The sequence below is a fragment of the Canis aureus genome, chromosome 9 (genome assembly GCF_053574225.1).
Source record: "Canis aureus isolate CA01 chromosome 9, VMU_Caureus_v.1.0, whole genome shotgun sequence".
NCBI classification, from domain to species: domain Eukaryota; kingdom Metazoa; phylum Chordata; class Mammalia; order Carnivora; family Canidae; genus Canis; species Canis aureus.
The window spans coordinates 54765004-54792469 of record NC_135619.1 but is presented as its reverse complement, the minus strand read 5'-3'; the positions used below and the strand labels follow the sequence as shown (position 1 = coordinate 54792469).

Genomic DNA, 27466 nt, shown 5'->3' with positions numbered 1-27466 from the left:
GTTGCATTTAGAAGTCTACCTTCAATAAAACTTATTGATTCAGAATCAAACACAAACTTAGAATTTGTAACAGAATCTAGGCTAACATGTATCTTTATAGTATCCATAAAGAATGGGTATGTGAAGCAAATTAAGGTATCAAACCAATTTTGCTGAGCCTATTTGCCTTGCTTATAAAAATAATTTTAAGTATGGTCCAAGAAACTTGCAAGAAATATTGTATTTTAATAAACTAAAATGGTAGTAATAAGCCAGGCTTATATAACCTCTAAGATAATTTATTAGGATGGAGATACACAACACACACACACATACACACACACACACACACACACATACATATTACATCATATCTTGGCCTACTTATTGCAGGTATTCAAAAGAAATTTTATTTAAAAATAAAAACAAAACAAAACAACAACAACAACAAAAAAAACACAAAACCATGACACTCTTTCTTTAATGCAGACTGACTTCTCCCTCTGGCTATCTGAAATTATAATAGGTTACTGTTCATGGTCTCTTCCAGTAATTCTTAACAGAACACAAAATTCTTCAGGTTTCATCTGAAGCACTGTTATCAAACACCATTGCCTAGAAAACTCACTTGTCTTTCAAGGCAAGACCCTCTAATTAACTTCCCTGAGCTGGCCTTAATTCTGGTAGAACCATTTCCTCAAATTCTACTTAATTGAGGCAAAGGACTTGATCAAATTAACTCAAGGCGGTTTATTTAGATGCAAGCAATCCTCCTTGGGTGTTTTCACAACCCCAAACAACAATGGGTTGAAAATAATCTTATTGACAAAATTTTATAATATTACCATCTAATTTAGGACCAGATGCAATATTTTCCATAAGACAGAATCAATTCTTTTAGAGTAGGAGAGTAGGATTAGGACTTTTTTCCATCTACTATTTCCCATCAACTGATGAATTTGTGGCATCCAGGCATCCATACTAAAACTACTAATGATTGAGCTGTTTCACCCAATTTCGCAAAGATCACAGACTACTGTGAAATCCTTTACATTGTTCTAATGATTAGACCTATAGATCTGATACATGACTTTCTTATCCACCCCCCAGTCTTATTTTTTATATCTTGGCCTCATCATTTCTTTAATAATGTTTCAAACAGTGATTTAGCTATTTCTCAACAGAAACATTGGCTTCAATCTACTTTAACAGTTGTGGATTGGAACTGGTGAAATCGAGCACTTCGATTACCAAATACCTGTGAACTTGCCTCCCTAAGGGAATAAAGAGCAAAACAGGTGACAATTATAAATCCCAAGATGAGTTCCTTAGCTCACTTAAAATTGTGATTATAGGTCAATCTAATGGGGACAGTTCACAATAGAGACGAATACTCCTTTTCCCTCTGCCCTACCTGCCATGGTTTAACCACACTGATGATTTCCTGTGTTTTCAAACACACTAAGTATATTCCTTTCATAAGCCCTTGACTTTTGGAATGCCCCTGCACAGAATGCTCTTTCCCTAAGCTTCCCCAAGACTGGATCCTTGTCACTGCTCTTTCCCTAAGCTTCCCCAAGACTGGATCCTTGTCACCATTCAAATTTCAATGTTCGAATCGCAAATGTAACTTTCTCAGAAAGGCTTCTAGGACATTCCTACCTAGAGTTGTATTTCCTCCCACTTCCAAGCACTTATTTTATCTTGGGTAATTTTATTTATTGCATTTGGCATTATCTGAATTCATTTATATGCTTATATGTTCCCAAACAACTCAAACAAAATGCAAACTTCATAAGGATAGAGACAGTGTTGATCCTACTCAGCACAGCATTACCACATCTAGAATAAAAATTGCTTTCAAATAAATAGTTTTTCAAACTTCCATTGGCTTTACAGTTTGGAATCCTAGGTAGTTTAGTCTACTTCCCACACATAGTTTCTACAAACACCTTTCTTCTGATCCTCATCCAGGGATTAGCAAACTATGGCCCTTGAGCCAAATCTGACCTGCTGCCTGTTTTAATTAATAAAGTTTTACTAGAACTCAGTCTTGCCCTTAGTTTATGTATTGTCAATGACAGCTTTTGTACCACAATGGCAGAATTGAATTGTGACAGAGAATTCAGTTGTTGTGACAGAGACTGTATGGCTCACAAGGCTAAAGTATTAACTACCTGGCCATTTAGAGAAAAAGTTAGTCAATCTCCGTTTAAACGTTTTAGAGTGGATCACCAAGTCTCCAATCTTGAGGGAAATATTCAAAGATGAAGTTTATTCAATACCAATGACTCTTATTTGTGAGATAAATATTTAAGAGCCTCATTATTTTTAGTCAAAGCAACGTTCTCTCCAAATAGAGTGAGTTTTGAAAGTTAACCTACCTCCCAACCATGTAACTTGCAATCAATAGAATTACTCACTGATAGCTCTTGGATCAATAATAATTGAACTATATTAAATTAAGTGGTGATTTGGAAGGAAAGCTAAACCAACACGTAATCATGTAAAAAGGTGATGACACCTTCTTTAACAAACACTTGCTCCCTGCAGGTAATTGTGATGCTTAAACCATCAGTCTGGATACAGAGAGGCCAAGTAAAACCAGTTCTCTGGTACAAGACAGTGTGAGTAGAAGGATCACATGAGAGTGAATGTGTGCCTTCAAAGTTGGTGGCAATAAAATCAGACATAACTAAGTATGTTGTTACATAGAACAAAGTATACTGTAACTACAAGGAAATGGTCTTCCCTGAATACAATTTCTATATGAAATCTAGCTTAGATCCCTGAAGGGATGTTGTCATATTCCCCTGACATTGTTTTGAGTAAGAGCTGGCCATGAGGCTGAGACAGCCAAATAGCTCAGCATGTCAGCTTGCACTGCAGTGCCCCAAATCACAAGGAAGGAGGGGGCAAGCCCAGTCAGTACCGGCTGCTCAGTGGAAACTTACATAAATTATTCTTTCCAGAAAGACATTGAAAAATGGCATGGTCTGGCAGCCCTTAGGAATGGCACTCATTATAGCCACAGCAAGTGTTTCACTTTCACTTATTAACTTGAAACCAATTTACTCTCGTTCTGTTCCAAAGATTCTGTGGAATTTGTTGGAAAGAACAGAGCTTTTCCTTTAAAATATTATAATGGGAGCTACTAGTTTTCTCATCGTTCATTCCTTCTGAAGGGGATTCATTGGATTTATCTTTAGATTAGAAAATAACAAATTAGAAACCAGGGTGTGGGATAGCATTGTTCTAATGATGGTGTGAATGGCCAATTATTCCTGGAATGTTCTCCCCCCACCCATTAGTCCAAGGGGTTGCTGCAAAACTGGTACATTAGTGTGATGATGTCCAAATTCTGTTTTCTAGTTCCAGATGATTCACAAGAGAAATTAAATGATAATTCAGACTTTTGAAGACTGAGGTTCAGTACAAATGGACTTGGAGTTTGAGCTACCATTTACAACTGAGCACCAGAGGGAGATAAGATTTGAAAAAGGGAATTAAAAACCTCGTAACATAGACATGTGTGACTACTGATCACACCCATTCAGGAAAAAATGATTATTACCAGCAAAATTATACCAAAGGCTTCAATCCCTTAAATACTGACACTCAAAAATAAACCATATTTCCACTGGTCAGGAAAATTTGATACATTGTTGTATGCAAGGATTTATGGAAAGAATAATTCATAGGATTCATAATTATCCCTGGCCTTGAGGAAAGACATTCAGGAACAATTAGGAATTTACAAAACACAGTATTAAAAGTTTACCAAAATTTAGAACAAGTCAAGATGTCTACAATAGGCACAGTATGTTTTTGTAATTATAAGATGGACAAAACAAAACAAAAAACCTACTTTCTGATAATTGAAGTTCCCTATTTGTAAATTTCAAACAATATCTATTTGCAGAGCCAGTTTCAAAAATATGTAACCAGTACAGATACACAGAGCCCTGTGGGTTTGGGGTTCAATGCTTCGCCATCACTGTCTTAAAATTCCTAAGAATTTTTTGAATTTGTGTTTTATAAGTGAACTTCAATGGGAACTTTGGCTCCCAAGTGGTCTTATCTCCCCAGGACAAGTTCTTGGCCACCTGCTTTTCTACCTCCACCCAGCTACTGCTACTACTTTCTGTCCTCACTTGCAGAGCCATGGGGAGCTGTCCTAGGTGCCTGTGAGGGTCTGCACTCCCCCCATTACTATCCTTATGCTGGAGGGAGCACATTAGAAGCAAATTAAAACAAAACAAAACACCATAACAGGTTGAGAGAGCCTGAAGAAAAAGGAGATGCCCTTTGCCTACTTTTTGAACACGGGGCTCGCATTTGTATGTTGCACTAGGCCCACAAATTACATAATGGTCTTGCCCACTGACTATGATTATTGTAGGGATTACAGGATATAATATACACAACAACTAAAAATATTGCTTGGCCCAAAAGAAATGTTCGTTAAACATCGGCACATATGATTTCATTTCTGTTTTTATTTCTTCTGCATATATTTCAACTGCAGATTACTTGCATCACTAAACTTTACCAGGGACAGCTTAACCCCTCTGAGGTTAAACTAAACCTTTGATCCCTGTGACTTTGGTAGATGAGGACTCTCACTGGTTTTGTATGAGTGTGTGTGTTTTAATTTAAATTCAATTAGCCAACATATAGTAAGAGAGCACTCTATGTTAATAATGTGAGCCTACTTGGACCAGGACAGAAAGGCCTGAATTAATTTCACACAAGAGTCTAAATCAGTTTCTACAAAATCCCCCCATGAAAACCCTGGAAGTTACCTTGGGTACACTCCACTTCTTCAAATGCCAATTCCTGTCCTGTCTCCTATAAAATATTTTGCCAGGGCAGCAATTCTCTTTGACAAATCAGAAAGATTAGACAAGTAGCTAGGAGGCCTGGGGAAACTGATGTTTCTATTGTTACAAATGATCAATGAGCAATTCAAGCCAGGAGAGACAAAGCCATAGGATGATGCTGGTTTTTTGGTGCCTGTTTAAATGCTGGGATGGAAATCACATGGTTGGGAGCTAGGTTTCTGTTCAGATATTTTTCTTCTTCATCAAATGATGTTACAGCTATTACTAATAATAATGATGGCTTAGAGAAATCGCTTCAGGACTAAGAGCCATAAGCGATGCTGAACCCTAGGGAAGAGACTGAGGGTTGCTGGAGGGGAGGCAGGTGGAAGGATGGGGGTAACTGGGTGATGGGCATTAAGGAGGGCATGTAATGGAATGAGCACTGGGTGTTATATGCAACTGATGAATTCCTGAACTCTACCTCTGAAATTAATAATACACTATATGTTAATTAATTGAATTTAAATAAAAATAAAATTATTTTTTTAAAAATGCTAATGAGTAGCTGAGGAGGTATAACTGAACCTAAAAGTTCTGTCCTCCCCACTATGGAATGTTGCCACTCCTGCTGCTGCTGCTGCTGCTGCTGCTGCTGCTGTTGCTGTGTGTTTTTTTTTTTCTTTTCTGAGTAACCTTCCTTATTCTCTTTAGGTTATGTTCAGAGCTTACAGAGGCCTATAACAATAGTACAAGAAAGAGTATAGGTTTTTATCCAGGGTAGGTAAGATAACCAACATACACTGACATGTGCAAAGCAATACTCCACAAAGGTAACTTGTGTCTTAAATGTCTCTTTGAACCATTCCCATTTACATAAAAGAAGAATCAGATAGTTCTGAAATCACATTTTCTCATGTTAAATGTTAGCTTTCTAAGAGAGCAGTTTTTGTAAGGATTTCTAAAAACATATTTTCTCTTTAGGAGTTGGACAAATATCCTTATCATGGTAAGCTATGAACTACTGAGATTTCCCTCTTTGTAAATATGGCATAATTTCCCTCTAAGAAATTGATACTCATCCATTTAGATTTCTCCTGTGGCCCAAAGTTTCAAGTCATTAAGTCTATCATTATTAATTAACTAATAAATGTGCATTAATGCCAACTATATGTGTGCCAATGTTCTAGACAGTGAAGACCCAATGATAAATAGGACATTTTTCCAAACTGTGAAGAGTCCAGAGATTGGTTCAGGAGATAAACATGCAAGCAAATAAAGCAACATGAATGTGATGCATTCTGAAAGATGAGCATTCCAAATACTATGGGAACCTAGAGGTGGAGAAACTTGACAAGCCTGGGGTTAAAGGAAAGTCTTCTCATGAGTGGTGACCTGAGCTGTCATGAAGGAGCTGTCATGAAGGATGGGCAGTAGTTGGCTAGGCAGATTCAGAGAGAAATGGCGTACAGTGCATAATACAAAACATGAACTCAGCATAAGAAATGTAAGAGAGCTCAGGAAATTTGAGTAACCATAATCTGTTTACTAATATGAGAACACTTGAGTATAATGGAAAGAGATCATTAAAAAAAAAGACAGGGAATACCAATATTACCAAAGGAAGGTACACAAAGCACTGGGCACATGGAGGATAATTGAGCAATAATCAGTTATGGCATTATAGCACTATCCTCTTCTTAGCCGTCTCTGCGCCTGTATGATAATTCCTAATTCATCTCCTATGCATCCCTAAATGCCAAGGACCTTTCAATCATAGAATTAAACAGTGCCTTAGAGACTATTATGAACAAGAATGGGACAGGAATATGCCTATAAATCTGACCTCAGGAAACCTGACTCTGGAAAGGTCAAGGTTACAGAAAGATTAATATTAAAGAATATGGGTTTCCTGGTGACTAGAGGTGGCATCTTTCATGGGGCCCATCAACACTTGACCTAGGGAGGGAGAGTGCATTCATTTGAGCATCAGTATTGCAGCATCTAAGCAGAAGAGGCACCATGGGACATAGTGAACAGCCATGGCTTTAGGACCAAAGAGCCTCAATCTGAAGCTGGGCAAAGCATTTTGCATAATTAAGGCTCATTTCTAAAATGAAGATAACACCTCCTTTATAAGACTGGAATGAAGATTAAACAAGATTATGCAAGCAAACTGCTCATCCCAGTGCCTGGCATGTAGAAAATACTCAATCTCTGCTATTATTTTTTTACTGTAACTAGTAACCATCTGGGAAGTTGATGCACTTTCTGTAACAAGAGCAAGGATTTTTAAAATTTTATTGCATATGTCCTCATTATGGACTTGGCATCCATTTCTGCTGTGGCAGAGCTAAAAGGTTCAGAGAAGACTTGGAGGGGAAAAGAATGGAATAGTGTCTTCACTTAGCATTCAATTTTCATGTCTTTGAGATATTAGTCATTAGATCCTAATGATCCTCCACTCTTCTGTTTTTTACGAGCTGTGTAGGGACATGGATAAACTCAGCCACAGACAGGCACATTACATTGTATCAGGGTGATACAATATCTAGCTTTCCTATTTCTGACAATTGGTAAGCTTTGTGTTAAATTGGTTCCTTTATAAAAAGGGTTTTCTTGTAAATAACAATCAGTGAATCCAACAGTTAAATTAAACATCCCAACTATTGACAGAAAATATGGTGTGAGTTTAATTTCAAACATCATTTCTTCTCACAAGGCAATGGCCATCCTCCTCTGGCCATCCCTTAGCCCAATGGCTTCATCATATCTCTTCATCCTCCCCTGTGAGATGAGAAAAATACAGAATTTTTCCACCATAAGTAACATTACCCTTCCACTGCTCCATAAGGGATACTTGTATGCCCTTTTTTTTTTCATCTTTGCCTATCCTGCACACATTTGTTGTTGCCATCTGCTGCTTTGCTCCTTTCATGCCTTCTGTCCCTGCTGCTCTCACCATTCCATTCCTGCGGGCATTCTCATTTTGGTCAGCAGGATTGATCCTTTCCCTCAGGTTCTGGGGAGGGCAGGAAGGAAAAAGTCTTCCTGACTGACCATCACAGGAAAACCACTCACAGGAAATAGAGGAGTCTTCTTCCCTCCTCCCTTTAGTGTTTCCAATTTCTTCCTTTTTATTACCTCTGGAACAGAGGAGTAGCCCTCTGTTTATGCTATAGATTTTAACCTACCCACACTTGTGGATTATACCAATTTTATTTCTGTCATCTCCTAGGTTCAAAACTAAATTTCATTCTGTTCATGTTGCTGTTCATCCCTCATTTAAGTTTAGGTCATAATGTTCTTTCTAATTGGTGACTTTACAGTGGTGCCTCCTTGCTATCTTTTTTCCTTTTACTGATTCTGAAAAAAAAAAAAAAACACAACAACTTCTGTGGTATCATTATAAGGTAGCTTGACATAGGTGACAAAGAGTTCTCATTTGATTAAGAATCAGAAAATTAGATTTATAAAAACTCAGTCCCGCTACTAATCACTCTGAGACCTTATACAATACGTTTGGATTCTATAAGCCTTGATTTCCTCATTAGTAATATGATGCTAATAAAAAATGTGCTCCAGCAGGCCTCTTGGGAAGATCCTGAGCTCTTAACCATTCAAGAGTTTGCTTCTGGAGACACGATCTCTGATGCATTTTGTCTCTCTTCTGGAACACACAGGTCTTTTAACATTGTTCCACTGCAATGTAACTTCAGCTATTCAGGAAGATGGGCATTTAGATCATTATAACCTCCTGCTTTTACCCCTAGATATATTCTCTTGCTTCCCACTCCTTAATGAGGCCCCTTCCAAGAGCCATTGTGAACACTGCTTCTGACAAAGTGCTAGCACAAAGCTTTGATGATAACTGTAATCCTTTTGTGTTCAATTATTATATAATCAGATTTACTCTGAAACAATTTTATTTTTAGAAGGAAAAAATACATATCCTTTAAGATTCATTTCCCTAACTTCCAATAAACTCTAAGTTTAAAAGCTTTGTGATTTTAGTCACTTAGTCAACAGAACAGCCAGAAAACTACTGTTTCTTTTAAAAGCAACAACCCTGGTCTCTAAGTTTTCTTCCCAAAATTGATGCTAAAATTGAGAAAACCTGTGTTTGTTGAGATGCTCTGAATCAGTAGGGAGACTTACACTTTGTGGCTAATTATTCTGGAAACAATTCAAATTAAATATTCTCCTCCATAACATATAAGCGAAGCCTGCTGTAATACATAACATATCTGCACACGCACACACACACACACACACGTGCACACACATTTACGTATTCTTGGGCCCAATGGGAAGTATATTCATTGATGTATTTATCTTATCACCAAACAGGAATAGAGGATTTGGTTGATAGTGTTAGCATATCCTATAGCTCACTGATAAAGTGGTCCTTCCTAATTTTCAAAATACGAATTGTACCTAACACTAATACTTAATGAACTTGTCACCTTACAAATATTACTGTGGCAATTACACAAATAAAATGAATCAGAGTACAAGAAGAAATCTTCAAAAAAGTAGAAGGAAAAACAGAAATACCATTTTTACTCAAAAGTTCAGTGCCCGAAATATAGTTGTTAAAAGGAGAGCAGAAACACACCTTGCTTGGCTCCAAGTAGGTGGTCAGATGATAGAGGGTAAGCCAAAACAGAAAAAAGAGAGATCACGAAAAAGACTTAGCTAAGTAGATCAATGTTCAGGACCTCAACACAAGGAAAACACATATACAGTTGACCCTCAAAAAAATTTGTTTGAATGCTGCAGATCCACTTATATGCAGATTTTTAACAGGGTACTTCTGTAAATGTATTTTCTCTTCCTTATGATTTTCTTAATTTTCTTTACTCTAGTTTAAAAGTACAGTATATAATACATATAACATGAAAATGTATTAATCTACTGTTTATGTTATCAGTAATCTTCTGATCAACTTTAGTCTCTTTGAGTAATGTTCTGGGGGAGTCAAAGGTTATATGTGGATTTTCCATGGCAAGGAGGTCAGTGCTCCTACCCCTCACATTGTTCAAGGGTCAAAAGTATTATGAAAAAAAAAAAAAAAAGAAACTATTATGTTGAATTGAATATTGAAATGAACCATCCCTGAACAAAATCTATGAGAAACTCATCTGGATTTTAGAGATGTAGATCTTCCTCAACTTTCAATGAGGTTAATGACCCAATAAATCCATCATAAGTTGGAAATATCACAAATTGAAAGTGCATTTAATACATTTAACTTACCAAAATCACAGGTTAGCCTAGCCTACCTTAAACATGCTCTGAAAATTGGCTTACAGTTGAGCAAAATCATCTAACACAAAGGCTATTTTATAATATGGTGTTGAAAATCTCATATAGTTTATTGAATACTAAAATGAAAGTGAAACAGAACCCTCATTGTCAAATGGCTGACTGGGAGCTACAGCTCACTGCCACAGCCCAGCATCATGGACTTATCCTTATCCTAGGAGATGATCAAAATTCAAAATATGGTTTCTATTGAATGTACATCATTTTAACACCATTTTAAAGTAAAAAAAAAAAACGGAGGTTGAGCCATTATAATTTGGGGGCCATCTGTACATGCACCTGAATTCAAATTTCTATAAGAGAAAGAGAGAAGGAGAAGGAGGAGAAGGAGAAGAAGAAGGAGAAGAAGAAAGAAGAAGGAGAAGAAGGAGAAGAAAGAAGAAGAAGAAGAAGAAGAAGAAGAAGAAGAAGAAGAAGAAGAAGAAGAAGAAGAAGAAGAAAGGAGAAAGAGAAGGAGAAGAAGAAGAAAGAAGAAAGAGAAGAAGAAGAAGAAGAAGAAGAAGAAGAAGAAGAAGAAGAAGAAGAAGAAGAAGAAGAAAAGAAGAAGAAGAAGAAGAAGAAGAAGAAGAAGAAGAAGAAGAAGAAGAAGAAGAAGAAGAAGAAAGAAGAAGAGGAGGAGGAGGAGGAGGAAGAGAGGAAGAGGAGAGGAAGAGGAAAAGGAGGAGGAGGAAGATCATCTCAGTCTTCTAAATTCCCTTTGCACTTTCCTTATATATCCATAGTATAAACTCCTAAAACTAACATCAACACCTGGAATCTAGTTAACTCTCAATAAGTGTTTTTGGAATAAGTGAATGAAGAACAAGGAAGAGTGACAACATATAATATTTGCTAATATGCATTCATCTTCTTTCATTAAATTTTCTGGATTTCAACCAAAACCTGGTCAAATGAGACTTCATGAAAATCTTCATTTTGTCTCTTACTTTACAGGGAAAGTAATATATATTCTTTAAGATTTTAGAGATAAGAGAACAAAATCATTCTTGGTTAATTTTCTTCCTTTTAGAATGACAAAAGTCACAGTTTACAATTGTCAGCTTGTAGTTCTTATGTTGATTACTAAGAGTATTTGTAATAATAAATTACGGTAGAGGGAGAGGCAAATTTCATTACCTCGTTGATTTAATTATTTGTTGAGAATATACTATATCCATGATAGCTTCATGTCATGAAAATAAAACAGTGGTCAACATCAGCATAAAAATTTTAGGCTATGCTGACATAAGATGCCACTGATTAAACACAATTAAGACCAGTGGCTTGAACTGTAATTAGAGAACACATCTGGGAGTCTACATTACCTCTTTGGCCTTGGTTCACAATAGATCATTCATTCCTAGGTTGGCAAGGTGTTTGCCTATTTTTAAGATGTTTAGAGAAAGTTTACTCCTTTATTTAGCAACCTTTCCTAGAAATCAGTAATTCTATGAACTTTGTTTATATCTATATACTTTGTGAGGTCTTGTGTTTTCAACATAGTCTGTTTTACCCTCTGCAACTTCCTCTGCTTCTTCCTTTGATGAAACAAAATACACAGTCCTTTGGAAGCCACTTACTTATAATTTAATGTGTCACTCTGACTTCGCATCTACTCTTTAACTGGGCACTTGATCTCAATCCCTTTACCTCTTCTAAAATCCAGATGAATAGTTGCTGAAGTACCTCCTGAGTGGATTTTTCTACATCAGGAGCTCACTGTACATAAGAAAAGCAGACCAAAAGGTGATATATTTGTATTCTAGAGCTCAGGGACCATTTTGAAATCAGAGAAAAAGTGGCCTTAGGCTTTAGCCACTGAAGATGTTTCTTCGGCTAGTGTTTCATTTAATCTGTTCTCAAAGGACATTCCCAGAAGTTGGTGGTGGGTGGTACTGTAGTTCTAACTGCTTAAAGGTCATTAGTTTTCTATTAATGGGCATCACATATAGATCTGATAAACACTGAGCCACTAGCCTTTGTATGGAATGTGCATGATTTTAATCACCCAAAGCCCCAAGTATGAATCTTTAACATATTGGCTCATCATACTATGCTTCAATAAACTAGTTGAAACCAAAATACAAGACCTCCAAAAAGAAGATGACTCTTAAGCCAGAAATATATACCCTTGCTGAAAAAACTCTTATTGCTCTGACTCGATTTTATTTTGGTTCCTCTTTAGAGTATATGAAATTGATATTAGAAGATATTAAAGCCACAAATATTATGATATCATCTAGCCAGATCTGTGCATTTTACAGATATTTTAACTTTAGACCACTATTAAGTGCTTATTAAAATTATATCAAGATTCCAAAAGCAAACACAGAACTCATGAAGTTACAGTATTTTCATTAGTTTTGGGTTAACATCAAGTTTTTATTTATCAAAATGCACCAAGAGGTAAAAAAAATCCCAATATGACCCCATGATGGTCTCATTCATAGTCTTATTAATAATATTACTGGTGTGAATCCAATGCAACTCTGATGGCCTTGAAAAGCATTACTACCTGAGTAATTGATTGGAGAAAGTAGAATGCTTATTTTATAGGCACCTATTAAGTTACTTATAATTTTGTTATGGTTTTGGAAATATACAGCTATCCATTCTTGAACAAGTATAGTTCTCAAAAGATCATCCTTTCTGTTGAAATACTATGACAGTATTCATCATCATCATCATCATCATCTTCATCATAATCATCATCATCACTACCACCACACATAAAGCACATACTGTGTTCTAGGTTCTGTTCTCACTCAAACAGATAGATACTGTCATCGTGCCCATTTTAAAATAGAGAAAACCTAGAAATAAAATAAATAAAATAAATTGTTCACAGACCCATAGATCATTAGTGGTGAAGATGAGGATTAAACCCAAGCTATTTGGTATGAGTCCTCCTTGCTCTTGGTAATTGCACTAAAGTGCCTCTTTGCTGGGAATCTAACATAGACAAGAAGGAAAACACACAAAATTACTATAACATATTGCCACCTTTCTGTAATACACATGCTTATTAGAAAACAAAAACAAGATTAACATGGTAAATGCTGTTATAGTAGATTTCTATTTAAGATTTCTAGAAATCCACACCAAAGTTTTGAGTAAAAATGGTATCTATGTATACTTGAAGAAGTAAAAGGATAGAAGAAAAAGGGTGACAATGGCTCTCCCTGGAATATGTGATGGCAACATTTTGAAGAGTATTTTGACAACACAAATAAAAAGTTTGATAATATGGTATGGCAAGTGTAAAGAGAAACAAACATTCACATATTACTGGTAGGAATGTAAATCTGTACAACTTCTTTGAATACAACTGGACAATATCAGTTTTTGTCATGTCATCTGCTGACCTAGTTAATTCCACTTTTAGGGGTTTATCAGATAGATATCCCTGTATATGCTTGCAAAGACTAATAAACAAAAACATACATTTTCTTAGTTTTAGCAGTACTAAAAAGCTGAAAAAAATCTAAATGTGTATCAGTAGCGTGTTGATTTAATCAATAATGATATCTCCATAATACGCAATATTATGTGACCATTAAAAAAATAAAGGAGACCTTAATATTCTTACATGAAATAGCCCCTAAAACATTTTAAGTGAAAGGGGAAAAATTCAAAAGAATGTGCTAACATTGTGTTAAGAAGGACAAGGAAGGAAAAGAGGGGTAGAATATGGTTATAACTGTGTGTTGTATACTCATGGATTATCTCTGAGAGAATATACAAAAGACTTAATTTTGGTTGTCTCTGAAAAAGAAAATTTGGATTCTAGAAAGGAATAAGAGTGAGAATTTTTACTTTTCCTTTGTTCCATGTACAATTTTTTAACTATTTAAAAATAAAACCATCTTAATTAGTATGTATTAAGAAGAGTTTAATATTAAATGTTTAGGAAGCATCTTACTATCATACTCAAATCTGGCTATTATTGATACTATTAATAAACTTTTGCTTAAAGTGTTTTATGTTATAAAAATATAAAACATTCCAAAGAGAAACAAAATTATATATTATTTTTTAAAAAATCAGATTTTGAGGAAGGTAGAGCATAATCATTTAGTATGGTAATAGAAACTCTCAGGTGTGATGTTGACAGTTTGATACACAATACATTATTATATAGAAGATTCTGCTTTGTGATTTTTCATCTCCAGTAAAACACTAAGTAATATGGTCAGGCAAATGACTGACAGCCATGGTTATCCAAATCTTGAAACAAATACCAAAGAGGATTCCAGAATTTCCTTCCCAGAAGATTTTTAATAGTGAAGAAGTCAGTCTTCCTGGTTGACCTGAGGTATGTGTTTCTGAGTTAAAAGGATGAGCTAAACAATTCAGCTCTGGGATTTCTAGATAAACTAGGCCTAAAGATGAAATAACATAGTCTGGTACCACAGAGAAGGAAGAAAGAAAAAAGAGAAGCAAAAATCTCCAAAATCCTAGTGTAATAAACTACATTTCATGAAGCTGTGCCTAAATTAAGCAAGAAACACCCACACACTGTTGACTTGGCCAAAACACTGGAAATCGAGTCTCCTTAAAAACAGACTAAGGCATAGAATCTAACCCAAAGGCAAAAACCAAGTGCTAAGCAAGCAGGTGGAAGAGAAGGAATATTTAGTAAATACTAGTAGCCTTCAGAGGTATGACTTGGAGGTATCATATCCTTATGATGTTATTTTAATATAGCTCTTATATAATTGTATGCTTCTATGAGGATTCAAAGATAACAGTCTATGGAAATTGACAAGATTACCAAAGCTGTTCTCTAACACAAGTGAGTACAGGGTGACATTTGAGTGTTTGTATATTTTTGTATGGCACTCTATTTCTTTTCTCCTTTATATCTAACAAGAAAAAAAATGAATCTTGTTACAGATACATTAAGACTTGAACTTCATAGGAGTTGGTGGGGGAGAAGGGGTCCTTCATCTGTCTAAATAATCGGGCATGTGCACAAATTCACAATTTCTGTATGATAAATACACTTCTTTTTAGAAAGATTGAGAAAAAAAATGACCATACACAGAGGAATTAGCCTTTCAGAGAAGGGAAGGGCTGAAAAACAAAAGCATGATATTGACATTTATTTTTATGTGTTTGTTATATTCATACATGTCATATTCATAAGTCATGAATATGACTATATGACTATACTATATTCATTCAAGCTATGCTGCACACAGTTTGAAAGGAAGAGAATAAAGGAGGGGCTAGGAAATTGTAGGGCAAAGTCATAATCAGACAAGGTGAAAAACAACAAACCTTTTTCCATACTTTGATTTGAGCAAACATCCATGAGACCAATAAGAAGTCCATACCTGTTTTCAGAACCACATACCTCTTAGGGTACTGCCAGCCTCATGGAACTGGAACCATGGGAACAGGTGATTTCCTCCAGAAATTCCCCAGAAAGTAGCCCTGTTTTCTTTAGCAGTGCTCCAGGCCACCCTGTAGTTCAATCACCATGATGACTGCCAACTCTGTTGATCTTTTGCAATTTAAAAGTAAATTCTAAACTGGAAATTCCTGATTATATATATATTTTTAATATTCCTGCCAAATGAACCAAATCCAGCAATGTCTCGATTTCAACCAAAGGCCTCGATTTGTACACTCTGTAATATATGGCTGGTGATAGAAGCCAGAGAAGAATTTCTATGTGGTAGTCTTGGAGAATTTGGACAACAGGTGTAGCAAGATTTAGACTGAATAATCATAAGTACATCATTGATATTATGGGGAAAGACAAAGAATTGGAAAAGAGAAAGACAAAGAGGAAGGAAAGCAGTGAAGCTGATTTTAAAAAGAAAAAAAAAATGTTTCCTCCTCTTGGAAACCCTCAGCATGGAGCTAGGCCAAAGTCATTGATGAAAGGACCAGCCAACAGAGTCCAAAAGAAGAGACTTGTATCTCAAGATCACTGTCCTCTGTCATGGCCAGCTGCTTTCTCCTCACATTGGAAGATCATCCTTCTTTTTCATGCTCTTCTCCCATTCCAAAGAGTGTGACACAAACTGTTGGAAACAGCCATTTCCCCAAACATTTTGCAGCAGATGAAGAGGAAAAACACAGATGATGTCATTTTGTATTTTACCTGACTTTACGGGCATTCTAAAAAAGGATTCCTGGAAAAGTTCATGAACTTAAATTCAAACATGGTTAAAGCTCAATTAGGTATGTCCCTCCAAAGGGAAAAAGCATCTCTGTTCTAAAATGTGAGCAGTAACACCTTCCAACTTCTATTGAAATGACATCTGGAGACAAGGCTGAGATGTAAGTGGAAAAGCCCTCCCTCCTAAACTCAGGGTACAAATCAATCCATCAAAAAAACTGGGTAAGAGTAAGGATCTACACACCTATTACAGAAACAACTTGAGATGTTATAAAAGACTAAACTGAACATTGACATCTAGTCCACAAGGAAAGAGGTTGAGAAATTCTGATTACCTGTACCTGTTTCAGTTGCATAGCGTTCTTGAACTTTCCCACCCAAGTGCCAGTAATGCCAGGGATGGAAAAGACAAGATACATAATAAAAATGATATGTCTTTGAATTCTTAGTCTTCCTTAAAACTGAAGATTCATAAACTAAATAAGATTCACACTTATTTGCATTCTTCTGCATAATATATCGCTTTGGTCTCAATTCAAGTTTTTACTCCAAATCAACAATTAAAATTGACTTCAAGAAAATGTGTCACTTTCACTTTGTGACCCTACATTCCCCTGGGTACACATCTATTTACCACAGCACTAAAGATCTTAGATTAAAGGACTCAGGGTTTGTTTTGTTTTGTTTTGTGTCTTTTCAACCACTGTTTAATTAGTGGGCACTATGTATTCCTTCTCTGATGTTCTTGCCAAAATTAACTTCCTTAGTATGTTAAAGGTTTATCTTAAGATTTCAAAACTGATTTCCAAAATCCAATCTTGGCTCTTTACCTAAATATTGAACAAAAACTAGTTATACTCTTTCTGTACTGTGATCAAAGTAGGGAACGCATCTTTGCTGACATATTTCCTCTCAATGAGGAAATGGCCCTGGTGGCTCTGAATAGAAAATCTTTGATCAGGTTTAGAAAACCTGCTGGCATCTATATCCTGGAGAAGAGGCACTGTCCTCCTAGAAGAAAGAATTCTGGAACTTGTCTAATGATGACTTTTCATGGCTGATCAGATGAAATATGTGAAATTAATTGTGAGATAAAGTGTGGCTTGAGCACAAAAAGTAAGTCCTGATATCCCAATCAAATAATTCCTTCAGTTCTCTATTCTGCAAATAAATATCCAAGCCAGAAGATGCTAGATTCAACTTTGAATGAGATTTTTCCACCTTCATGCTTTTCATAGGTATACTGCACTATTTTTTAAGAAACCAAACACAAATGACTACATATTATATGATTCCATTTATATGAAAAGTCCAGAAAAGGAAGAGTTATAGGAATAAAAGCAAAAAGGTAGTTGTCTAGGGCTAAGGGTGAGAGTGAGGATTAACTACAAATGGACCTGAGGAAAATTTGGAGGCTGGGGGTGATGGAAATGCTTTAAAATGTGATTGTGGTGGTGTTTGGACAACTCTATAAATTTAATAAAAATCACTGAATTGTAGGCTTACAGTGGATGAATTTTGTGGTATGGAAATTATATCTCAGTTAAGCTGCTTGGGGGATCCCTGGGTGGCTCAGCAGTTTAACGCCTGCCTTTGGCCCAGAGCGTGATCCTGGAGTCTTGGGATTGAGTCCCACATTAGGCTCCCTGGAGCCTGCTTTTCTCTCTCTCTCTCTCTCATAAATAAAATCTTAAAAAAGAAAAAAAGCTGCTTGAAGAAAGAGAAAACACCAGTCTTTAGAAAAAAGAGATGTTTCAATTAGGCTTCTAATGATCTAACTATCATGAGAGATTTCTGGCTAATTAGAAATGTTTAAACACAGCAAAATAGGACATTGCTTAAATTAACTAAAAATGACGCCAAGACAAGCATAAAGCACTCTGCTTTAGGCAGTGGTTGTTTATACTGATTTTTTACATTTCTTTTCTTTTGTTAATTTACATAAAACATTTGCCCCCCAAAAAAGTAGACTCGGGCTTTATTAGTTTGTCATCATCTCCCAAGAAAGAAGGTTAAGCTAGTAGCACCTGTAAAATATGATGGAATAAACAAGTAAATGAAATATAAAAGTAGGATTATTTCCTTTTCTGAATTTGTTCCTACCAAAAGGCCTTAATGAGGAAAGAAGTAAAAAAGAGAAGATAATACTGAAAATCATGTGTGTTAGATGCTCAGTCAATCGAATTCTATCTTCCTGGATCCACAGGGGGAACATATTGCCCAGCTTCCTTTGCGTTTTGGATGGAGTCATGTCTGACAAAATCTGGGCAGAAGTGATGCACTGTGCCATCACTTCCAGGCAAGGGAACAAAAACACACTGCATTATAACCAAGCTCTTTTTCTCTTCTCTATGGATATGGATAGAAGTGAGGAAGGGTGGTGGACCCAGATCATGAAAGAGTCCTAGATGCCTGAATTACCTCCTTGAAGAAAGCTGGCATTGGCACTGAATTTTGCCTGAAGGAGAAATAAACCTGTTTTCTGTCAAGCTGTTGAAATGTTGCGATTGTTTGTTAGAGCTAATTACCCTAATTACCCTAGTTATTTAATTATCTTAACTGATGTAAGATGCTATAAGACTCAAAGTATATTTCTTCCTTTCTTCCTTTTATCAATGAGACCTATTCTTTCCCTCCTGTCCATTCTTCCTCTCTCCCCCTGTTTTCTGACCTCATGACTCCAGTTAATACTTATTTCTGAGGCAGAGGAAGAAACACATGAGTACTATTCAGCCTGCACTTCATTAACACCCCTCTTCAAGAGCCAGAATATTTGAATGGAATAAAGTAAAAATAATAGGCTTCAATTTTTCATTCAGCAGAGCCAGAATGTGTCTCAAGTCTTTGGTTAAAATGTTGCATGATCACCAAGAACAATGCCTTGCTCACCCTCTGAGAAAAAAAAAAACAAAAAAAAAACCCTACAGTGATAAATGCTGGGAAAGAAATGTCAGAGTTGGCAGCCACCTTCTGGGTCATGAACTTTGCTTTTATTTTCTGAAGCTTTTGGTAGTGGAGAAGTGCATTCTGGTTGCTCTAATGCTTTTTGTCCACCCCTGAGGATTATTTCCCCAAAACAACAAATTACCATTTCAATTCATTTCAAGTTGTTTCCTTATCCAGGTGCCCTTTCCTCCTTTTCTGCATAAAGAGCAAATGGAAGGAAAGAAGAGAGGACCCACCCCGGTTCAGAAACCACACCCTGGGCCACACTCAGCCCGTTACCCTCACCCCAGCCCTTCATCTTGTCAACCCCGATTCCCCCCAACTCCATAATCAGAACAAAAAATAATTCAAACAAAAAACAGCTCATAAAACAGTAAACAAAATAAAGTCAGTTTTTCTTTTCTTTTTTTTTAAGAACAAAATGAAACTTGAGGGAAAACTTACTGGAGTTACAGTTTATCCTGATACAGTCTAGATGGGGAAAAATAAATGAAAGATGAAATTGCATCCTTCAAGGTAACAGCTGCAGACATCCAAAAACAATCAGTCCACCCTTCCGGGGACAGACACACGCAAGAAATGTGGCCATTTTATATATATACAGTATGTACAAGTTTAAGGGTGGGTGTATATGTACAGTATATTATTTAGTAAAGTTGGATACATATATATATACACACACACACATATATATATACACATATGTATAGAGATATATACTGGTATACATATATATCCACAATAGACACCGAGTATGCTGCTCCTTTTTTTTTTTTTTTCCAAAAACCTACTCATTTATATAAAGCATTTCAATCCTGAACTTTGAAATGTTAATTTTGTTCAACTTGGAAAATTATGCAAAAATTTCACCACCAGATGCAGGTTATATTCTATTTCCCCCTATAATGATTTTCTTAAAATTTGTCTTTAAAAGTAGCATCAACACAATTTTGCATTAGTATTCCAAAGATATACCAATCTGACACATTGTTTATTTTTTTAAAGAAGTCTGTCCATGAAGTTTCTCAGTGTAGTATTTAACCCTTTCTCTTTTTCTAAAAACAAACTCCCTCCACCCTCTTTACTTGGGCCCCAGATGCTACAGAAATTTGCGTAGGCAGACTTGCCATTATCCCTAGAGATAAGGAAAGGAAAGGGTTAATACCACCTGGTCATTTCCTGTCATAAAATGGCCACTTGCAAACAGCTAACCGCACAAACACCCATCCCAGATTTTAGAGAGGTGGGGTTGGGTGTAGGGTAAAAGGAGCTGCATGATATTATCACAATTGACTGGGTTCTCTGCTATTGTTTCAAAGGCTCCTAGACCAACCCACTCATGAAGCCGATCTCCGTCTTCCTGCCTGAATGCTCAGACTAAATCAAGTGCCTACAGCATTCCAGGAGAAGGCGAGACAGGTATATGGGGAGGAGGTCTCAGGTACCTTTGATATCCTACCTATTTCACTCGGTAATTCTGCATTTAAAGGGAAGAAAATTCTTTGTTTTTATATTTTTTAATGGGAAAAAGAGGGGGAAAGGGTGGCTAATTTTCCAGCGCTGGTAATCACACAGGATATCCAATGCCAGAGATCTGAGTTTCTATCCTTTATTAATATCTGTTTAGAGTCATGGACACCCAGTACAAAAGGTCTAGAGTAGAGTCAATGATTACTAGTAGGGGATTAGATAGAATGGTTAAAAAAGGTCTCAGATTAGTTGTTAACAAAGTTGTCCAGTTGAAGTTAAATTTGATTTATCATGGTGGGAATTCCAAAAAGAATTTGTTTAAAGCTGGATACTAACATGTAGGCGTAAGACAAGAAAAGGAAAAAAAAGTCACAGGAAAAAATACAGTTAGAAACTGAGCTCCTCTGCCTAAAGCAGACCCAAAAGTTTTGGAGGACTCGTCAAGGATAATGCCACCATTTGAATCTCCCAAAGTAAACCATTTTAAGTTACCAGGTGAAAGAGGAAACAGTGGCAAAAGACAGGGCAGAATGAAACTATGGAAATCCAGATAGGAGAAATATAGAACACCCAAGCATTCTGAGGAAGGAGGCAGGACGCTTATTTGTTCCCCAGAAGAACATCTCTTGAGAAAAATCTGGGTTTGGTTTCGTGCGGTTAGGTTTGTCATGTGTCGTCAACCGCAACAGAAAAGTGGGAGCAAACAGCCCTGGAGCAACTGGTACGATCACCAAACAGAAGAGGCCATGCCCCTGGTGAGGACTGGGAACGGGGAGGGCAAGTAGGGAGGAAGGGGTGGGGCTTCAGCTACTGGTTGCACCTACCATCAGCCAAAGCTGGAGAAAAACCCCTTCCTGATGTATTATGAAGACATGGGAAACAGGTGTGCTGGCATGCTTACGAGAGAAGGGAGGAGGGAGAGGGGGCCGAAAGCCCCAAACCTGAGAACTGTAAACAAGAAGTGGCTGTCTTCCTTCGTTTCTATGCTGTTAAGGATCTTATTTTTAGACAAGGACCTGGTCTAGGGGGAAGTGCTGGGTTCACTCAAATGGTTCCATGAACTGAATGGTGTCTCTAAACCAGTGTGAGGAATTAGAGCTTTCCAGACGGTAGACAACTGGTTAAGTCGAGAAATGAGAAATTGTTTTGATACTTTACCTGAGGAATAAGTGGTTCGAGAAAAAAATTATCTACCCAGTGCCTTGTTCATAGGCTCTGAGAGGGTAGTCTTGATAGGGAGGAGGTATTTTTTGATGAAAAGCAAATCTGGGGAATTGGCTGGGAAAGCTTCCTTTAGATCTATCTTGAGTGGCAGCCAAAGTTCTATCTCTGCCGTAGCCTTGGCAAGGTATCTGAGTCTGTATATGTGTTGTTCATTCTGTTTAAATTACGGTTGTTTTGGTTTAATTTTAGTAAATGGGAGATTATTATTTTGTAGGTTAATAAGCTTTAGGTTGAAAGCATGGAGGAGGTGAATGTGTCTAGGAGTTGTGTGTCTTCAACATGTTACTGTAAACAGTCGTCAGCAAGTCCATATTGCCAGAGATGGAACATCTGGAGAATTTGAATACAATTAAACAAACTGCTTGACACTCCCTATAAGTTTCCATCATTGAAGAAGGCTTGCTGGCATCCTGCTGAGGATTTGAAAGGGTCATGAATGAGATGCCAATATTGACTGACTTTTCAGCTCTATGGCTCAATTCAAACCAGGCACTAAGGAAAAAAGATTCCTTCTGTGCATGTTTAAAAGGTAACCATCATGAAAGCAGTTAGAAGTCATCAAGACTGCCACATCATTGATCCACAGTATTGACCTGTGGAAATAACAGATGACCCACTTTGATCTAGCATTTTAGAAACCTGGGTTCCAGTCTCAGCTCCACTATCAACTTTTCATGTTAGCTTTGTAAAGTCAAACACTTTTTTCTGTGTCTCACATCTGTAAAAGAAAACATAAAAGCACTTCCTTGGTTTATCTCAAAAAATTAGTGGCTGACTGAAATAAAGTTTTAAAATATAATAATATAATATTATTATTACATGCTATAATTGTAAGGAATAAAAATATGATTGATCAATAGCCAATCTATCAATTTTCAAAAATGGGCTGTGCATTGTAGGACCTTTCTCATGCCTGCTGTTATCACCTCTAGCTATCTTTAGAGAGTAAGGTCCGTGGGAAACCCTAATCTCCTTGACATTTAGGAGATAGATGCATTATATCAGAGAAATATATACTAGGCTTTATATAAACTTATATGTGTGACCAATTTGAAATAAACTGTAATATCATTTGTGCATATGTTAGAAAAGACACACAACTGAAATGGTGAACAAAATAATCATCTGAAGTTAGTTCTTATAGAATAAATATGAATGCAAACCCTGCTTAGAGACGTTTTCTTCTATAACCAAGAAAAGGTAAATATGAACTCATAATAAGGAGAAAACATTCTCCAAGGGGTATATTTTGGGGAGGGAAGGGAAAGAGAACCTTTAAACAAAGCATGACTATAAAGAGTTTTGTATATATAAGCACAGGGAATTTCAGTTTTGTTATCCATGTTAGGTTTGAAAGAAAGGTAAATAAATTCAAACCAGTCATTCTGGTGAACCATACTCTTCAGGAGAAAAAAAGAAGTCACTGTTGCTTCTGAAAAGCACAGTGCTCTCCAACTCTCTTTTACCTAAGATATCTCAACCTCGGAGGAGACAGACTGAGTGTATGCTAAAAGGAGTCAAAAGGCAAAAGCAGTCTTTTAAAGAGGCACTTCTCTCATACTTGGGGCAGAGTTTAATATAGAAAAATAATGTTTCTAGGAATACACATGGCAACTCTGATTAACTGCCTCTGTGTGTGTGTATGCACATGTGCATAAGAGAGAGAATCTCTCCATCTCCTTCCTCATCCCTTTTTACCTTTCCCCCACCTGTATTTATTCTAAGATATTAGGTCTACCACAATTGGCTTTCTCATTTTACAAAACAATGTCTAAGAAGGAAAGTATATTTTCTGTTTAAAGATAGTATATATTTTCCCGGTATCCCATGGGGCTAATCATCTATCTATATATATATATATATATATATATATATGGTTATCTCTTACTTTGAAATAGATGCAGAGTTAAAAATTGTCTTCATCTTTTTCTGTGAACTATTTAGGATGTTATATTTGTTTTTATGTTTATTTGGGTTTTTAAATTTTTTTTTAAAAATTTCTTCTTCTATTTTTCAGAGAAGAAAACAATCAGCTACGGGTTGTTGATTTTAGATCATATACACTCTTTTGTTGGTTTGTTGGAGGTGGGGAGGATGGTGTAAGGAAGGGAAGGTGGGAGGGACAGGGGTATGCCAGCCCCTGCAGGCTGCTCAGTACACTCTGTTCTCAAGGCTGTTTGCTATGCGGGCCGCAGGCTTTGGGCCTTTGAAGGGTTGAATACCATCTTTTGATTTACCATGGCTGATGGTGGGGAGGACTGAAAACTCAAGAACACAAAGATCAGCAAAAAGAAAAACAAAACCCAAAATAACCAAACACACATATACACAAACCAAAGAAAAAACAACAGACACAGTGACGATAGAAATCAAATGAGGTTGGAAAAGATAAAGGGCATAGTGTTGTAAAAGCTGCAAATTGGAAGAAAAAAAAGACAAGTAAAGCCACTGCTCAAAACAGTCCTCTGTGTCCTAGAGATTTTTAGGATTGTAGTGTAGGCATTTTCCAAGTGTGACCAGTTGACCTGACAGCAGGAAAGACTGGTATGGATTCCAAACTCCACCTTCCCAGTAGGCCATCTAAGGTTTTATATGGTCTTGTATCAGGTACATTTGTCTGTCATGTCTTCCCCACACCTCTAACAAGCCATTCCCCTGGAGTCTTTATAAAGGAGCTCTATATCTGAACATATGCTATATACCCAAACAAACCCATGGTTTAGAAAGCTTGGACTCAGCCATACCACTCATCCTATTGACAGAGGGCACTGACTTTCTACTGAGTAAAAATGAAATTGGTTTCTTTCCTTCCAGAAATCAAGAGGTTCCCATACTCCACAGAAGAGCAATCAGAATCCGGTCAAGAAGGTCAGTAGCAGGGGTGAATGTGAGGCTGTCAGGAGGGGAGTTTCCAGAGTATCTATTACAGGTAATTACAGTGGAAGAACAAATCCTCCCCCAATAAAGCTGCAAATTTGAGATTGTCATAATTTTTCAACACTAAGGAAAAATTCGTATGTATTACATGAGGGGGACAGAGGAATTGGTGACTAACAGTGTAGCATAACAATCTTGATAAAAGCTGCTAGATGATGGGTAAGAATGTCAGGAAGGAAGAAGGGGATACATATCAGGGGCTACATTCTCCTTCCACATGTCAGAGACTCTATAAACTAAGAAAATTGTTTTTCCAGTGGGACAACAGAAACAATCTGACTCATCTTCCTCTTTAGGAGAAAGTAGAAAGAGATACCAGTGCCACCAGAACTACCATTTGTGGAGAAAGAAACAATGCAGCTCTCATTCTACCCACAAAGCTTAGTTCTTTCCAACCCCAACCTCCCCTTTTGCCTCCACTTGCTGTCTTAACTCTGCCCTCGGCTTTGACTGTTTTGAGTGGTGACCAAGGAGTTAGACTTAATGGCAATGTGATTGATCAAAAGATGGACCAAAGTAGCGTGTTTTACACAAAGCTAAACGGTTCCAAAAAACCAAGAAAGGAAACTTAAAAAATAAATAATCTAGTAAGAAAAAACAAAAACCACCACTGTCAGAAACCAGAAATTGACATCAAAACCTCATGCAGAAACAAGGAGAAGGTGTTTGTTGCTGTTGGGTTTTATCCTTGGTCTATTAAACAAGAGGTGAGCAGCTAATTTTTAAGAAACAAACAAAGAATTCAATCAAACCAATGAAAATCAGAAAAGAAAGGGAAGACAAGCCCAAACAAAGTGGCAGAGGGTACTTCATACGATACCTAAGTTAACCATGAGCTTGACTCGCCCCCCATCCAGCTCCAAACGAAGGGTGTCTGCAGAGTCCCTGGAGGTAGTAGCCACCAGCAGCCCATAAGCTCGCTGGGACATGAAGCGGAAGGACACATCCTCTGCCTCGGTGTGCATGACCATGGGCATGATGATCTTCATGTACATGCTGCCGTCGTAGCTCAAGATGGACGCTTCTGCAAAGAAGAATGGAGGAGACTGTCAAGATGAAGGATATCAGAGTTTCCTTTGCTTCCAGGGTAAGGAGAGTAGGGTAGAGAGGGCATGAAATTCGTAGCCAGGTGACTTGTGTTGATTAGACCTCTAGTGCTACCAGTTTTAAGGTATGTGACCTTGGGAAGGCCACTTAAACTCTGAGGTTCTATTTCCTTACTTGCCTTTAAAAGGCATACAATGGCACTGGTCCCTGCCCTGTCATGCTCACAGACTTATCAAGTGTGTCAAACAAAATAACGGATGTGAAGATGTTTTCCAAACATGAAAATGCCCCCATAAATAGTAATGATTTAATTCCACATGCTATAGACAAAACAAAAACACATTAAACAAAACTTAGACTCCAGGAAGTATTTCATGAGGAATAGGAGGAAAGCATTTTATAATCACCACAGCAAACAAACAGACATTTCCAGAAGGAGGAAAGAGCAATAGCCCAGCCTGGTCCCAAACCCCCTAGTAGCCAGGCACTGTGAGAGTTTGCTTGATTCATTCAAAGAAGATCTACAGAACCAGAGCTAGAACCACCACCTCAAAAAGATAATGATACCCGAGAATGAATAATTCTACTTTTATTCAAATAGCACTTTTCTGAGAAAGGAAGAAACTCGCTTTTGTTTGATGCCTTCTCTAGCCCAAGCACTTCAGCTAGAAGTGCCCCTACTCCACCCCATTATGTTATCTCAATGCTTACAATGTAGATCTGTTATTCCTATTTCAAACAGAAAACCAAGGCTCTAAGAGGCAGTTAACATCTCAAAGTCAGACATCCTGGATTTTAAGCCAGTGTGTCCTGTACAAATCCAGTGCCTGTTCTGCAACACCATGCTGCTCAAAATGTGAATTTGCTCCATTGTTCATTTAACAAATATTTTTAGAGAAGGCAGAAAGAGACTATCATTCATATCGCTGTGAAGCAAACCTGTCACTGGGCTCAGTATCTGACACTGAGTAGGCTCTCATTAAATATTTGCTGTTGCCAATAGTTGCTTCCTACCTACACGTACTATGGAGGGTTCAAAAGTGAAACCTAAAAGGTCCTTGCTCTGTTGGCATGTGAAAGCAACTGTACTAGATTATAAAAGTGATTAAATGACCCAGAAAATATATATCAATAAAACCAGGGGCCCTCAGGAGAGAGAGACTGTAGTATGCAAGTGAGCAGAGAAGAGGGGTTAGAGTCTGAGATGGTCTTAGTTTGTAATGAAAGAGGTGACAGCATCAGACTTGTCAGTAGATAAAATAGCATCTCTATACACATAAAGAAAAAAAAAGAAGGGAAATGCTCAGACGAAAACAAGCTATTCAATTTAACAGAAGCTTCAATCATATTTTGAGAAGTAGTTATATAACCATTATTTGAGATTACAATAAAATCAGTGGATTTGGGTGGATACTGGGAAGTAAGTGAATGGTTTTAGTTTGTAAAATAGCACAATGCATTCATTTCTGATATTATGTACCAGGCACTCTTCTAGGTGTTGTGGATATAATGGTGAACAAAAGAGACAAACATCTTCTATGCTCATGTATAAAAGAAATCAGAACAGGAAGAGACCAGGCCAACCACATAAAGGTACTCA

At 37.0% G+C, this 27466-nt stretch overlaps 1 protein-coding gene across 20 annotated transcripts in view; it reads right to left on the bottom strand.

The window, feature by feature from the left end:
* Positions 1-27466, bottom strand: part of NRXN3 (neurexin 3) — a 1534711-nt gene that overhangs the window by 921074 nt on the left and 586171 nt on the right. For 17 of the 20 annotated variants that reach the window (XM_077910198.1, XM_077910203.1, XM_077910191.1 and 14 more), the window contains 2 exons: positions 25640-25843; positions 19633-19659 (listed from right to left, as the gene is read on the bottom strand). In XM_077910198.1, coding sequence (XP_077766324.1) covers positions 19633-19659; positions 25640-25843 — 231 coding nt within the window. The remainder of the gene's footprint in view (positions 1-19632; positions 19660-25639; positions 25844-27466) is intronic. The other 3 variants (XM_077910193.1, XM_077910197.1, XM_077910216.1) reach the window with 1 other exon arrangement.